Genomic DNA, 14532 nt, shown 5'->3' on the forward strand with positions numbered 1-14532 from the left:
AAAACAAAACCAAAAGAAAACAATAAAAATAAAGTTAAAAAAAAAGCCTGCCTCCCACTGCATTCAGAATTTTTGAGTTCTCTCTCTGCAGAGTCCTTTGGATATACATATATGTTTAGTATTGATATTACTTCATTGCCTAATTTTCACAAGCTGTTGTTTCCCTGCTTACCCTTTTTAGTTAGGTCTCCCCCCTCCCCTTTTCCTGTGTACGGATTAATGATTGCTATCCCTTTTTACTTCAGTTGAAGCATAGCATATCCTGAGCCAGCACCTAATTTTAATGTTGTGTATCTCTCGATTTCATTTATTTTTTCCTGAAAACAACATATTGCTGGATTCTGATTTCAAATCCATTCTGATATCTGCTTCCATTTTTTGGGTGAGTTCATCCCATTCAGATTCACAATTATGATTACTGACTGTTTTTTCCCCTCCATTCTATTTTCTTCTAGCTATCCTTTTCTCTCTTTTCATCTTGCCTCTCCTCTAAAGTCTTGTTTATACTATACCTTCTGTTATCAGTTCTCTTTTATCACTCTCCTTTCTCTTATCTCCTTCCCCTCTGGCTTCCATATTGGGTAATAGATTTCTATTACCAATTGAATATGTCCAATTCTCTTTGAGCCATTTCAGGTGAGAGCAAAGTTCAAGAATTGTACTCTTCCTCTCCATTTTTCCCCTCCACTATAAAAGCTCTTCTTGCACACTTCAATTTTCTACACCTTCCACTTCTTCCCAGGTCTCTCAGCTATCCTTTTTTATATTTCACCCCAATTTAATTGCTCCCACATTCTCTATATGCAATCCTGCCAACTGCACTAATAATGATAAAATCTTGAGAAATACACGTATCTTTTTTCCATATAGAAGGAGATACACTTTGATCTTATTGAATCTTTTATGTTTGAAAACCAGACTTTCTATTTAACTCTGGTCCGATCATCAAGAGTACTTGGAAGTTCTCTGTTCCATTAGATATTTATTTACATTGAAGGGATTAACACTCAGTTTTGCTAGTCAGGTTATTCTTCGTTGTAATCCCACTTCTTTTGCTTTCTTGAATATCATATTTGGTAGCTGCTAAATCTTGTGTGATCCATAGTTAGGATTGGTTTCTTTCTGGCTGCTTGAATTATTTTCTCTTTGAACTGGTAGCTCTGGAATTTGGCTATAATATTACCCTGAGTTTTATTCTGGAACCTCTTTCAGGAGGTGATTGGTGGATTTTAAACATTTCTATTTTACCCACTGGTTCTAGGATTTGGGGACAGTTTTTATTGATACTTTCTTGAAATATGATGGTTAGGCTCTTTTTTTGATTATGGCTTTCAGGTAATCCTAATTCCTAATTACCTAATCAGGTAATCCTAATTTCTAAAATAATTCCTAAATTTTTTTGTTGTCATTAAGTTATTTCAGTTGTGCCCAACTCTTTGGAGTTTTCTTGGCAAAGATATAGGAGTAGTTTGCCATTTCCTTCTCTAACTCATTTTACAGATGAGGAAGTTAACAGGGTTAAGGGACTTGCCCAGGATCACATAGGTAATAAGTGTCTGAGGGCAGGTTTGAACTCAGGAAGATAAATCTTCTTGACTCCAGACTTGGCACTCTATCCACCTGGTGCCTTTAATTCCTAAATTATTTCTCCTCAATCTATTTTCCAGGTCAATTGTTTTTCCTGAGATATTTCACATTTTATTTCTATTTTTAAAAATTCTCTGGACTTTATTTTATAGTATCTTAATGTCTCATTGTTGGTCAAGCCTCCAATTGCCCAATTCTAAGTTTTGAGGAATCATTATCTTCAGTGAACCTTTGTACTCAACTTGGTCAATTCTGATTTTTAAGAAATTCTTTTCACTGCAGAATTTTTGTACCTTTTTCCATTTGGCCAATTCCTTTTATTTTTAAAGTGTCAATCTGGTCTCGGATACTTAGTAGCTATGTGACCCTGAGTAAGTCACTTGACCCTGTTTAACTTACTTTCCTCATCCATAAAATCAGCTGAGAAGCTAAGAAGGACACTGTAGTACTTGTGCCAAGAGAATCCTAAATGAGGTCACAAAGAATTGGTAACAAATGAAATGACTAAAAATAAAAACAAATATCAGTAGTCATAATTTGTATAAACAAAAGTCATTTGGGAACTTCAATAATTTTAAGACTACAAAGGTAAAACAGACTGGAAAGTTTTGAGTTTGTTTTTTGGGGGTAAGGGATATTTTAACTATAAATGGACTCTCATATTTCACAAAGTGGTTGCTAAGATATGAGTAATCATCACTCAGGAGCTTATGTTTTAACAAAAAAAAGCTGATAAGTTGAAAAGGGAGGAGTCCAAAGACTTGGCTCTGAAAATATCATTCCCTCCCCCAGATCTCCTCCCCACCCAATGCTGCCCAGACTCCCTCGCAAGGATACCTTGTCCTTTATGATTCACTTCCTTGGCTGCAATCACTTTATTTAGGACTGACGTGAGGGGCTCATTCTCCCCGATCACATGGGAGGTTATCAGGGGTGACATGATAAGCTGCCTTTGTCGGATGTAGGTTTCCATAGCAATCCTGAGAAAAAAGAGCAAAAAGGAGAGGAAAGAGTAAGGAAAGCATGACTCTAGAGTCCAACCTGACCTAGATCTGGTCCTCCTGGGAACATAAATGTGGTCCCACTTATCCTCTCCCACCAAGGATGGTCATCTTTTTATTTCTTTGATCCTTGTGTTCCCCCAACGCCTCTGGACGTCAACTTGGTGGAACTGACTGTTCTTCATAATAATACACTTCTTACAATTAGGAGTTTGCATGAGTTTAGAAAAGCAAAGAATGCTGGTAGTAGAAAGGACTTTAGTGTATAGTCTGGGTTGTGGTAGTGGGCAGAACAGGAGAGGAAGAGTAGAAAATAGAGCATAGATTTTCAGAACTGGGAGGGACCTTAGAACATGGAAATTCATAGCTTTGAGCAACCAAAAAAAAAAAAAAGGAAAATGAGAGCAGATAGTCAGTTATTTAGTCAATAAGCATTTATTAATAAACCCCAGTGATCTTCCAGGTCCTGTGCTAAATGACCAAAGATTTTCTGTCCTAAAGGAGCTCAGAAGCTCATTGGGAAGACAAGCTATCAATAGGAAAAACAGAAGATAATCATCAGAGGAAAGTCACTAGAATTAAGAGGGGCTAAAGAGGGACATTAAAATATGAAATATCAGATACTGAAGGCTCTTGACACAGAGAGACCTTATGGCCTAGAATGTCAAAACTAAAAGGGACTTTATAATTTTTAAAAAATTGTTTAAACCCTAATATCTATTTTTTATATATATCCTTCCATATTAATTCTATTTGTTGCAGGGCTAGGCAATGGGGTCAAGTGACTTGCCCAGGGTCACACAGCTAGGAAGTGTCTGAGGCCAGATTCGAACCTAGGACCTCCTGTCTGTAGGCCTGGCTCTCCATCCACGGAGCCATCCAGCTGCCCCTAGTTAATTTTAGAAGGGACTTTAGGAGAATCAGAGATGAGAATGCAGAAAGCAGAGTTTAGAATCTATTTTATGGAAGAGGCACAGAGGACTTATTTGCTCATGGTCAAGTCAACAAGCATTTTTCCAGTGTTCATTGTGTGCCAGGCACTGTGCTAAGCAATGAAGAACAAGAAGAAAGGGAAAACCAGTCTGAAGATGGCCTGCAGCCCAAATCAGCTGGATTTGATTTCCACAGTCTATCCGTGATGCCACCCAGATTGTACTACCTTGGAACACTGTGCAAAGGTCCTTAGATGAACAAGGAAGCTAGAATGTCAGACGTGGGGAGAATCTTAAAAACACAAAATGCTCCATTTGGAAGGAACCTTCGAATACAGATCAAAGCTAGGAGAGCCCTCAGAACTCCGACTAATGGAACTGGAGAGGGCCATAGAACGTAGGATGTCAGAGCTTTGGGGAACCTTTGAAGCTAGAATGCTGGTGCTTGAAATGGCCCGAGAGGAGGGTGCAGTTCCGCCATTTTTCAAATAAAGAAAGCGAGTCTGGGAGCATTAGAGGAACTTGCCCAAGGTCAGCCAGCCAGGAAATAACCGATAATCGAGGGTTCTCTTGGTCCTCAGATTGCCAGCCTCACGCCTCTCTCCTCCATCAGCTGCTCCAATTGGGACGTGAGCAACGCTGAGACAGCCTGCCAGCGGGCTTCGCTTTAATTATCACGTCGGGCTAATTCCATCGGCCCTCTGGAGAGGGAGAGCTCCCCGGCCCGTCCGCCCAATAGGCTCGGACAGCCTCTGGCTGCCTCTCTGGAGGCTGTTCTCCTGCCTGCCAGCCCCGCCAGCTTTCTCTGCAGGGCTCGAAGCCGAGGTCTTCCAGCAGGGCGAGGAATGAGCTCTCGGGCGCTCATGAAAACGTGCTGCCGTCTCCGCTCTGCCACAGCACAAGGCCTTCCCAGGGTATGGGGGGCCGGCAGGAGACCCCCCGAGCCCTTCGTGCAGGCGGGCTCACGGGGCGGCTGCCAAAAACGTCAGCGGGCTAAAGACCAGAGATGCGATGGGCAGGGCCGCCGGGAGCCGGGCAAGCAGGCACCGCACGAGGGCTGAGCTCCCCACGGCCTCGGCGAGGGCATCGTGGCCTCACCATGGGAGGCAGCTGGCTCGGGACACCGCTGGGGCGGGAAAAGCCCACGTGGAGGCGAAGGGCAGCTGGAGGGCATCGTGAGCCCCTGCCCCGGCACTCTCGGAAAGGGTCTCCCTTTGGAGGCTTCACGGCAAGCCTCGGCCATCCCCAGGTCCCACGAGGAGGAAGACCCGGAGGCCAAGTCTGAATTCTGAATCCGAATCCAGGATTCAGTTTCATTTGAGTCCACCAACATCTCTTATCTGCACGGTGCTGGGTTCTAGGGGGGCACCAGGCTCACGTTCTACTGCGGAGGACAAGGAGGTCCTCTCGGCACGGCTCAGTAGATGGAAGACAGAAGGAGGGAACGGGACGGAGGACCGAGAGACCTGCCTCTCCTGCGCAGATCTCAAGACAAAACAAATGCGAAGTAAATTAGAGGTCGCTGGGTGGCTAGAGCACAGGGCCTGGCGGTGGGAAGACTTGAGTTCAAATCCAGTTTCAGACACTTCCTAGCTGGGTGACCTTGGGCAAGTCACTTAACTTGTGTTGGCTTCAGTTTTCTCAACTGTAAAATGAGCCAAAGAAGGAAACGGCAAGAAGACCCCAAATGAGGTCAGGAAGAGTTAGGCACGAGCGAAACAACCAAACAACGAGAGTCAATGAGAGAAATGTTCTCTCCATGTTGGAATCCATTCTGTGTCCCATTTTCCCCACAAAAATGAAGTGGGACAAAATAAAATCTTTAAATGTAGTGACTTTTAAAGCAAATTTACCAATTTTTACATCACTAAAAGTGCTTTAATATTCAATCAGTCCCTTGGCTACAATCACTTGTTTTAGACAATTTTATACATCGCATGCCTTTGGGGATTCCTTATAATTACATCCATCCGTATCTCATTTGTCCATAGTTGTAGCACGGTGTCCCCCCATTAGACGGGGAGCTCTCGGAGGACAGGGGCCATGGCTTTGCCTCTTATCCTCTGGGCTTAGTTACCACAATGCCTGGCACACAGTAGGTGATTTAAAAATACTTGTTTTTTATAAATTAAAAATTTAATTTAAAAATGGCTTGAGTTGTTGACTTAAGGATAGAGAATGTTTCATTCTGTCTCTCTATGCCTAGATCAGTGCCAGAAGGGTATTGGGAATGTTTTTGTTAACCCTTACTTTCTGTCTTAGTAACAACTCTAATTCAGAAGGGCGAGGGCTGGGCAAAAGGAGTTAAGTGACTTGTTCAGGGTCACACAGCTAAGAAGTGTCTGAGGCCAGATTTGAACTCAGGACCTCCTGACTCCAGACTTGATGCTCTATCCACTGAGGTACATGGGAGTACTAGGCATTGAACAAAGATTCACGGCCTCGTCTCCAACTGTTTCCAATAGAGCACAATCATTCTCTTTATAAGAGGAGAGGGGAAGTTAAGAGAAGTTAATGACCTTCCCCAAAGTCACTCTGCATACTGCCTGGTACACATCAGGAATATAATAACTGCTTATTGACTATTAGCTCATCCTTCTTACAAAGGATTGGAACTGAGGAAACATTTTGTTTTAATTTATCTTAATTTTAATTAAATAAAAATTTGATTTAAATTATTTTTTACATTTTCTAATCCAGGAATTTGATATCTTTTGGGGGGGGGGTTTCCATGGACACCTTTGGCACCCTTGGGAAACCTACACGCTTATTCTCAAAATAATATTTATTGCCTACATTCATAATTGAAGGAAATACAAAATAAAAAGACAAAAAATAAATACAAAATAAAAAACAAATACAAAATAAAATATACAAAAAAGTTAGTAAATTTAAAAAATTCCTCCTCTAATCTCTCTCCATCTATCAAATATATACATACATACATACATACATACATACATACATATATATATATACACACACACACACAAACACAGTGTGTGTTTCTCTCTCTCTCTCTCTCTCTCCCTCCCTCTCTCCCTCTCTCTCTCTCCTCCTCCTCCTCCTCCTCTCCCTCTCTGTCTCTCTGTCTCTCTGTCTCTCTCTCTCTCTCTCTGTCTCTCTCTGTCTCTCTCTGTCTCTCTCTCTCTCTCTCTGTCTCTCTCTCTCTCATTTAAGCTCATAGTTTCTTTGAAATTTTTCCAGGGTCATTGTGGAGGTCTCAAGCATGCTCTGCTCAAAAAAGCCTTTTTCATTGCTCTCATCTCCTTCACCATTGCCTGTTTCCTCAGTAGGACCACCCGGAGAGCTTTGCTCAGGGTTACTCATGGCCTGTGGACAGACACGGAGGGAATCCCCTCCTCTCCAGAACCTAATGGAAATGCTTGATAAGTGCTTGTTGAAGATGAGATAAGAGAAGACGGCGCCTCCACTCCTTCGCAGAGGTGTGGAATGTTGTTGGGAGATATACTAATATGTTTTATTGATTTTTTTCCTCTTTATTCCTCATTTTCCTTAAACAAACAATGGACTTCTTAAATAGGATAACTCTCTATGAAGAGGGAAGGGGAGGGATACTGAGGAAGACATAAAAACAAAAGAGGAATATAAAAAAATTTAAAAGATAAAATAAGCACTTAGGTGGAAAAATCCTTGCTGTGTGACCTTGGGCAAGTCACCTAATTCCCTCTGCCTAGCCCTTAGAGCACTTCTGTCTTGGAGCTAATCCTCAGTATAGATTCTAAGACAGACAATAAAGGGGGAAAAAAAAAAAGATAAAAGCTGGGTAGAAAGTCATTCTCCCTGTTTCTCTCAACCTTCTGGGGAAAATGAGATGAAATACTTGTTGACTGACTGGCAGACTTGGATGGCCATGAGATCTCTGTCTGGACCAATTCTGGTGTCCCTTCCAACCCTGAGACCCTCCGTTTCTCTGGAGGACGTTCCCTCTATTCCTGGCCAGATGAGGAGGGAGCGTGAGCCGGCGTTGGCTCAATGAGTGACGACGGGCTAAGCCGGGGCCAGGCCGCCTGGGAGCCATGCCAAGGTACTTACTGCTGAAAGGGAATGAAATGTTGTTTTTCTTCATCGTCAACCTTCCCGTGTATGATATCGGTAATATCCATCACTGAAAAAGAGATAAGGGCAATTAACGAGACTAATTGCTTCATGTCTCCATTAATTACTGTGGAAAATGATCTCATCCCTTTTCCCCCCCCACAGAACACAAAATACTGGAGAAGAGAGATCCTTGGCTTACACTTTTCCCCCTCGTTTCCTCAATCATGGGATCCTCAGACATCTTACCCAGTCAAAGATGGGACGAGCCCTTGCATCCTGCTTGATTGAGGTAGCTCAGTATTACAGCGGAGAGAATGCTGGATCAGGAATCAGGAAGAGCAGAGCTCAAATCTACACTCTTGATACCCACTAACTGTGTCACCCTGGACAAGTCATTTAACCACAGTTTTCTTATCTCTAAAATGGGGAATCAGGGATTGTTAAGATAAACTGAATTATTTCTGCATACCTTGAAGCAATAAAAAACGCTTATATAATAGCACTGAAATATAGATGCTTGAATTAATAAGTATATTAAATAAATATACATAAACACTTAGAATAATAATAGTGATAATATTAACTTTTAATAATAATAACACTTCCAGAATCAACAATGACAATAATTAGTTAATATTAATTATATTATTAATATTAATTTAATGTCAATTAAATAATGATTAATTAATCAATGATATCATTATTGATTCTGGAAGTGTTATTGTTATTATTATTATAAAAAGTTATTATCATCATTATTGATTCTGGAAGTATTATTATTATCATCATTATCATTATTATTGATTCTGGAAGTGTAATTCTTTCAGTTCTGAGACCAGAAGTAGATTTGAGCTTCATGGAGTCGTAGAATATTTGAAGTAGAAGGAAAATTCATTTTGTTCTCAATCTCTAATATCATGAATATAATGAGCTCCCCACCAACACAGAAAAGTACGTGATGTAGTGTCTTAAGAGAGTTGCCCAAGTCATTGGGTGATTGACCCAGGGACCCAAAGACAATATGTGTCCTATGCAGGACCCAAACCCAGTTCTGCCCATTTCCAAAGTCAACTCTGTTAACGAGACTCTGTTTCTGATACTATGATGCCTCTAGAAAGGGACCTGCATGATCATCTCACCCATTCAGCTCATCAGAAGGATTTCACAGTATCATAGATTTAGAGCTAGAGGGGAAATGAGAAGCTACCCAGTCGAATAGCCTTGAGGAATATAGATGAGGAAATAGTTGAGGAAACTGAGGCCCAGGGAAATTAAGGGGCTTGCATAAGGTACAAGAGGCAGTAGCAAGATTTGAAATGGAAGCCAAAAAAAAAAAAAAAAAAAAAAAAAGACTTGGACAAGATTATAGAGCCAACTAGTGATTACAAAACATGGCCATTGTGGGCGCCATATTGAATGTTCCCACCATTCTACTACCATTTTCTTAGCAGTTTAATATTACACTGCAGCAGATTAAAGACATCCTGAAACACTTGCTCCATCTCCCACCAGTGTCTACCTTCATGGAACACTTGAGCAAGTCAAGGTACCTGATCACAAAGAACAATAGAAGGAGATACAATAGAAGGAGAGACTCACATTCTTGTGGTCTCAATGAACAATAGGGTACAATACGGCAGTAGACGGTCTGTCATCCACCAGGGTGGCTGAGGTCAGAAAGACTCATCAACCCAACGTGGGTTGCCTGTTGAGGCATTCTTTAGGTACAGTAGCTCATGAAACCAGCTGGGAAAATGGCGCAATTTTCTCTGATCTACAAATTTGATGTTTGAATCATGAAACCAGAGTTTCTTAAGGAATAGAAATGCATTTTTAAAAATCCCCTAAAGAGAATGTGTGCACATGTCTAAACTATTATAATAGATCATATATATATATATATATAAACATGTACATATTTACATATACACACATATATGTATGCATATAAAATATATCTTTTTTACATGCATATTTCCATTTGTATATATTCACATGTGTCCATGTGTCTGTCTGTCTGTCTGTCTGTCTGTCTCTCTTTCCCCCTCCAAACCTCCAAGATAACCAATGCCCATTGAAAAGTTTGGTGAGGAACCTGAGAGAAAGGTTGCTTTGCCCAACATCTATCAATGAATATTTCATTATTTACATAAACTAAGCTCAATATGCTAGACACCAGTGATGGGCAAACTACAGCCCTTGGGCTGGATGCTATCTGGCCAAGGGACATTATTCCTGATCTGATGAATACAGATCAAGTAGGATACAATACAATGAAACTTCGAAAGAGTTGCCTTAGAAACAGGCTGACCGAGGATCTGCATTTCCTTTCCTTTGGCCACCTCTTTAAAAAGTTTGCCCATCACTGTGCTAGATTATTGAAGTATTAAACAGTTAACACACATTTGAACAGTCATTGCTATGTACAAAGGATGAATCCAAGGTATAATATAAAGACTCTCTTTGGAATCAGTGGGCATGAGTTCAAATCTTGCCTCTAGTGCTTACTAGGTATGTTCTGTGTGACTTTGAGCAACACAGTTGACCTCTTGGGTCTCTGTTTCCCAGGGAGAGTGGGGATTGAACCAATGTGGAATGAAGTAAGAAGAATGAGAAAATCAACACAGCAAACAACAGCAACACGTCAAAATGGAAAGAACAACAACAAATGATGGAGACAAAACTGCCGAAGTAGAGTGACCAAGTTTGGTTCCAAAAGATATTGGGTCATAAATGTGTGAAGGTGCTTCCTCCTTCTTCAAAAGTGGGGGGCTATGGCTATGGAATGTTACTTCCCTTGTCCCCATTCTTCCCTGATGTGATGGCTAATTTTGCAGAAATTTAAAAACAAAACAAAACAAAACAATTCTACCTATTTTTTAAAATATGTGTTGGTTCTCGGGGAAGAGGGATACAGTGAGATGTGTAGGTGATGCTATAATGAAACACCTCAATCGAAATTATTTTTTTTACCTAAAACGAGGGGCCTGGAATGAATGATCTCTGAGGTTTCTAGCTTAGTAGAACACTTATCTCTTGGGGCACAGAGGAGATACTCAATAAATGTTGAAGTGACTTGACTGTTCAGTTCCTTCTAACTCTAGATCTATGAGGGATTGTGGAGAAAGACACAGTCCTGGCCTTCGGGGAACTCCTGTCTGCTTGGGGAGAAACCATGTGATCAAGTGGGGCCAGAAGAAGTGGGGATAAGGCAGCCCCCCTTCTGCCTTTATTGAAGGAAGCACTATGGGAGTGGAGCTTTGTATTAACTGTCAGACTCGGTGGATGTGTCTATGAGCTCTGGCTAATTGCTTTATTTCCATACTTTTCCTTTCTTTTTTTTTTTGAACTCTTTAGTGTGAGAGAGGATCCTGGGAATAACTGACAGAAAACACCAAGGATGGCCCAAGTGGTTCTGCCAGGGCTTGCCGTTTTAACCACTTCCACCTCCTCCTCGTGGAACCAGCTTCCTACCTGCCACTCCAAAGGGCCTCCGGAGGCCACAAGTGTGCTTCTTCCCCTCCTTCAGCTCCATGTGGCCCACACGAATGATTTGGCACACCAGACTGATCTTGGGCCGGATGAGGTCGGTGCTGCTGAGGTCCTGGGGGGGCAGAGGAGAGCTAGGTCAGGGGCAGATGGGCAGACGTGTCCAGACCCCTTTGCCTCTTGTTCTGTTCCTTTGTCTGCCCCAACCCTGCATCAGAAAGACCCTGCTTAGGATCTTGGGACTTCATTCAGACCTATTGGGGAAGTTGTGGGTCTTCTCACTTCCCTAGGCTTCAGTTTCCTCATTTGTAAGATGAGGGGGTTGGCTGAGATGGTTCCTAAGGCGCCTCCAGAATTGGGATCCTATAAAGTCTCTTAACCACTTTTGGCCTCAGTTTCCTCATCTGTAAAAGGAGGGGGTTGAACTCTCCAGCTCCAGAGCTGGGCTCCTTTTCTCAAGCTTGGTCTCCAGATCCTGTGTTCTTTCCATGGGATGCTTCTGCCTCTGCTGCACTCAAATAAAAGATTTCTTCTTTTCACTCCTCCACACCCTCCCCAAGAAAGGAGAGCTTTGTACAAAGGAGTCAAAGGAATTCCCACCCCTCCTCAAGACTATTTCTCTCTAGGACACACCAATTCACAAATCTAAACCAAAGCAAACAGTCAATCCTCTAAGTCTAAGTGGATCCTGTTGTCAGAGTATTCACTGGCCCATTAAATGAGCCAACAAGGGATGAATTTCACAGGGACCCTGAGGCAGTCCCAGCCTTAGATGCTTAGAAAGAAGGAGATTCATAAAATTTCTAGTGAAAGAGAGCCTCCATTTCTCAACATTCCACATTAAGTAACTAAAGGACAAACAAAGCTCATTAAAGGAGGCTCCCAGCTACAGTGTATCAGGCCACATTTCCAGAGAGATCTGAATACATCACCTGGATTTAGATGTGAACCAACAATGGGGGCTTCTATTCATCGACTGAAATAATTTTCCTATAGCATAAACTCAATCACGCCATCACCCTCTATCCAAGGAACTCCAGCCGTTCCTTGTGGCCTCTAGGATCAAATATAAAACCCTCTGTTTGTCCTTCAAGGCCCTCCTCCTACCTTTCCAATCTTCTTACCCCTTAATCCCCAATTCATCTTCTTCTAATGGCTCTGCTTTCTTGGTTGCTCCTCCAACAAGATACTCCATCTCTCAGCTCTAGAGATTTTCTCTGGCTGTGTCCCATGCCTGGAATACTCTCCTTCCTCCATTGCAACTACTGACCTCACCAACTTCCCAACTAAAACCCCACCTTCTACAGGAATCCTTTCCTGATCCCCCTTTGTTAATGATTTCCTATTTATCCTAAATACAGCTGATTTGTACATATTTGTATGGAAGCTTCTTGAAGGCAGGCACTGTCTTTGGCTATTTTTTCCTCTATCTCCAGAGCCTGGTACAATGTTGGATTGATTGGCTGGCTGGGAAAGGGGAATATTTAGAAATAATTGTGTTACACAAACAAAAAGCAACAGAAACTTTTATTCCCCAAAGAAGAAAATAGGAAAAAATAAAGCTTTTTAACATTCAAAAATAAGAGAATGAATGAAAAAGTAAATCTATAAATAAATTGGGAGGGGAAGGAGACCATTTAAGGCATCCATCAAGTGGATCCCACATGGTAAAGTTTTGGGAGGGCCCAGGAAGAAGCCTCCCAGGATGGCCTATGATTTGCCTCCATTGATGCGGTCAAGAATCCACTGGGGAAAACAAGGCAGTAATTGAAAAAAAATGAAGGGGGAAACAGTCATATTGGAGGAAACTCACAGTAAAGACTGCCTGAAGATTGTTGAGCTTCTCAATCTCTTTCGGCATCCCGTTGCTACCCCAGCGGATCAGGTAGTTCTCACTGGTGAAATTGAAAAGAAATAAAAGACATCATCAGGTAAACTGACGGAGGATACTAATGGAGGGTCCAAAATGCCCTCTGGGCCAGCTAGAAAGGGGGATCAGCATGGGGGTGAGGGAAGAGCCTGCTCTTCTGGAACGAGCAGGCATTCGAGGAAGGAGAGCAGTAATGTGACAATGACGACTTCACCCTCCTTGGTTTCCCTGGTCCTTCCTCAATCCTATTTTAACTGCGTTCCCCAAGGAGATGGAGAACACAAAAGCAGATACTAATGGCCTCCCTCCTCAAACTACCTTTTCTTCATTTTGCATGTGTTTTGTCCATAATTTTATATGGAGAATTTGTTTCCTAATAGAGTATAAGCTTCCTGAGGATGGGGACAACTTCCCTCTAACGGTCAGGCCAGTGGATAAAGCATGAAAACATGAGTTCAAATCTGAACTCCACTACATACTAGTTGTAGGACCTTGGGCAAGTCACCTAACTTCTGCCTCAGTTTCCTCATCTGTAAATAATCAGAATGAGAAGCCTAGCCACTTGCTGGCCAACACCGCCCTTCCCTTATCTTTTATTGCTTCTCAAACTCCCTTCAGGATGAAGTCAGGCTTAAGCATTGAACACTCCCTTACCTGATAAATCTGGACTGATCGGGGTCGTAAAGAGCCATAAGCAGCTCAGCATCTTCCCCAATATTGCAGACAAAGTTCTTGAAGTTTACATAGAGGCAGTAGGTGTGCATTGTGTTGAAGATGGATTGGCCCCGTAAGTCCAGATTCTGTAGGATGGACTGATGGCCAGAAAAAAGAGAGAAGATGAGTCCAGCAGAGGATGGAAGACCCAGGTCCAAATCTTTCCTCTGACTCATGCTAGCTGTGACTGGAAGGAAGTCACTGAACTCATCTGGAAAATGGGACCATAATGCCTACTTCTCCCTCTTTCCTAGCTAATAGTGGATAGATTTCTATCAGCTTCAGTTTTCCTTTCTGTAAAACTGGGATAATCAGAGTACCTACTCCATATGACAGTTGTGAGAATCAAATGATTCTATAATCTATATCTATAGATCTATAATCTCTCTCTATATCTATAATCTCTCTATACATACACCTATAGATTTATATCTCTGTATATCTATAATCTCTATTTCTATCTATAATCTCTATATCTATAGATCTATCTATAATCTATCTATATATATATATCTATAATCTCTTTATATATACACCTATAGATTTATATCTCTGTATATCTATAATCTCTCTATAATTTATATATACATATCTATAATCTCTATATATAGCCATAGATCTCTCTTTCTACATATCTATAGACCTCTCTCTATAGATCTATAATCTCTATCCATAGATTGATAATCTCCCTATCTATAATCTCTCTAAATATACACATCTATAATCTCTTTATATATCCATAGATCTATAATCTCTCTCTCCATATCTATAGTTCATCTATATATCTATAGTATAATAGATAGATAGATATATCTAGATAGTTAAATAGCTAGATAGGAAGGAAGGAAGGAAGGAAGGAAGAAAGAAAGAAAGAAAG

General features: G+C 41.4%; 1 protein-coding gene across 1 annotated transcript in view; it reads right to left on the minus strand.

Annotated features, from left to right (window-relative positions):
• DOCK5 (dedicator of cytokinesis 5) overlaps positions 1–14532 on the minus strand; it is a 159235-nt gene that overhangs the window by 101467 nt on the left and 43236 nt on the right. Inside the window, exons 8-12 of the mRNA XM_044659253.1 lie at positions 13596–13753; positions 12885–12966; positions 11057–11186; positions 7577–7649; positions 2425–2567 (exon numbers count right to left, since the gene is read on the minus strand). Of these exons, the coding sequence (XP_044515188.1) occupies positions 2425–2567; positions 7577–7649; positions 11057–11186; positions 12885–12966; positions 13596–13753 (586 nt within the window). The remainder of the gene's footprint in view (positions 1–2424; positions 2568–7576; positions 7650–11056; positions 11187–12884; positions 12967–13595; positions 13754–14532) is intronic.

This window comes from Gracilinanus agilis, chromosome 2, assembly GCF_016433145.1.
Source record: "Gracilinanus agilis isolate LMUSP501 chromosome 2, AgileGrace, whole genome shotgun sequence".
Classification (NCBI taxonomy): Eukaryota; Metazoa; Chordata; class Mammalia; order Didelphimorphia; family Didelphidae; genus Gracilinanus; species Gracilinanus agilis.